Source organism: Aphanomyces astaci (genome assembly GCF_000520075.1).
Source record: "Aphanomyces astaci strain APO3 unplaced genomic scaffold supercont1.7, whole genome shotgun sequence".
Taxonomy (NCBI): Eukaryota; Oomycota; class Saprolegniomycetes; order Saprolegniales; family Verrucalvaceae; genus Aphanomyces; species Aphanomyces astaci.
In genome coordinates, this window is record NW_009798270.1 from 1,599,931 (window position 1) to 1,602,039 (window position 2,109).

A 2,109-nucleotide genomic window follows, 5' to 3' on the forward strand; every position below is an offset into this window, starting at 1 on the left:
TTAGCCCGGTAACCTGGGACTTCGTCCTACCCCCGGTGAGTACTTATAGTGCTAAATCCCCGGGGTTAACTGCATTAAGAGTGGTTAGCTATCGCTTACCACTGAAATGCACTTAATCCCATGTCCCATGTAAGTGGGAGGTGGCGTCAGTATCTACTACTACCTCTGTTCCACGTTACAACCGACACAACTCACTCCAGTAACCCCAAAAATTCATTTTACGGCCAAAATCAATGAGCCCAATCATGTTCGAAAGAGAATCGAAAATGAGAGGGGGTCTACATTGACTGGTAAGGAGGAAAACCAATTTTTGGCGCCCAAATATGATTTCGTCATCGGACATCAGCAAAAAATTACAAAATAATTATTTTACAATTTAAAATTGAGGGACCTGCACTGATCACCAAGATGGAAACTCCCCGTGTCCGGCGCGAGCTCTCTTATGAGAACAAGATGGAAGTCGTCACCCGGCTGCAGCAACTAACAATCATGGGAAAGTTAGTGCGTGGTGCCATTTCCACCACTGCAAAACACATGCAGTTGCACCGCACCACTGTCTCCAACGTCTGGGAAGGTTTCAAACACAACAGTCGAATGCCGTCAGGCAAACTAGGGCGCGTCGGTGGCAAGACGATCAACACATCTTCCATTGTAACTACGCTCGTCAGTGAGGTCCCGGAGGAACAGCGCTCGACAATGCGCGACATCTCCCAAGCCACCGGACTGTCCATGCGCACGCTGAGCCGACGCCTAAAAGACGGAACGATTGAGCGCAAGAACACTCGTCTCAAACCGCTGCTGACGGACGCCAATACTATCGAACGTACCGCATTTTACCCCGAAACCCCACCAGAAGTGACCTATGAGTTTGACGCCATGTGGGACGTTGTGCACCTCGACGAAGTGGTTTAACGCGGACAATGACCGCCGAAAGGTGTACGTCGTCAAAGGGCAGTCCATCAAGCGGCGTGCGGCTAAGAGTAAGCGATTCATTCCTAAAGTTATGTTCCTGGCAGCAGTGGCACGTCCTAGAAGCGTGGTGTCATGTTCGACGGAAAGATCAGGATGTGGCTCGTCGTGAAGTACCTGCCCGCCGCCCGCAACTCCCGCAACCGCCCCGCCGGCACGATTGTCCCTACGATCGTCAACGTTGATGCAGTATTGTACCGCGACTACGTCATCACAAGGGTCATACCTGCGATCAAGGACAAGTTTCCAAGCGTCAACAAGAGAGTGGTCCATTAACATGACAATGCGACGCCGCACGGCGCTATCACCGACGCAATCTTGGCCTGTGTGTCCACCGATGGTTGGACGTTTGTGGTGCAGCGCCAACCGCCCAATAGCCCAGACCTGAACGTGCTCGACTTGGGGTACTTCGCCTCCATCCAGTCTCTACAAAACAAGGTGGTGAGTCATTCCATTGATGACGTGATTCAATCGACGCTTGCATCCTTTGAGGCGCTCAGCTCTGAAAAGCTTGAGAATGTCTTCCACACTTTTCAGGCCGTCATGCGTCTTGTGCTTGAGCACAACGGTTCTAACCACTTTCCCTTACCCCATCTCAAGAAGGACGCCAAGCGACGCACCGGGACACTTTCGGCAAACTTGTCCTGCCCAGCTACCCTCTTAGGCTAGGCTAGTTGACACCAATGACATCAGTGATGATTTTAACCAATAATATGATTGGTTAAAGTAAGAAAATGCAATAATATGATTGCATTTTCTTACTCAACCAATGGTAGCGTTATGTCGGCAGTAACGTGATAAATTTGATTTTATCCAATGTCGGTTGTATCGTGGAACAGAGGTAGTACTTCGAAGTAAATCCTTTACAAACACCAAATTCTGAGAAAAATATACAGTGGGAAAGCGGGGAATTGTATTACTAGTAATACCAGTACTTTCTGTAGTACTACGTAGTAATAGTTGAGGCAGTCAGCGTACAAAAAGTATGCCTCATGTAACCTAAGTGTTTTACTATTAATAGTAGTTTGAAATTTCTCGGTCTGATGTGGTTGATCTGAACTACATACTAGCGTCTCGTAGAACTAGTACAAAATATCAGAGGTTTGGGTGTACGGAGTATTTTACTGTTAGTACTTGAAG

At 48.1% G+C, this 2,109-nt stretch overlaps 2 protein-coding genes across 2 annotated transcripts; both read left to right on the plus strand.

Annotated features, from left to right (window-relative positions):
• Positions 1–408: 408 nt before the first annotated feature.
• H257_04450 (hypothetical protein) lies at positions 409–912 on the plus strand (the record flags this gene model as incomplete). Its single annotated transcript, XM_009828968.1, has 1 exon — positions 409–912. The coding sequence occupies one exon, from the start codon at positions 409–411 to the stop codon at positions 910–912; it is 504 nt and encodes a 167-aa protein (XP_009827270.1).
• Positions 913–1,044: 132 nt separating this feature from the next.
• H257_04451 (hypothetical protein) lies at positions 1,045–1,638 on the plus strand (the record flags this gene model as incomplete). Its single annotated transcript, XM_009828969.1, has 2 exons — positions 1,045–1,236; positions 1,330–1,638. 2 exons carry the CDS (start codon positions 1,045–1,047, stop codon positions 1,636–1,638), a joined length of 501 nt encoding a protein of 166 aa, XP_009827271.1.
• Positions 1,639–2,109: the final 471 nt, after the last annotated feature.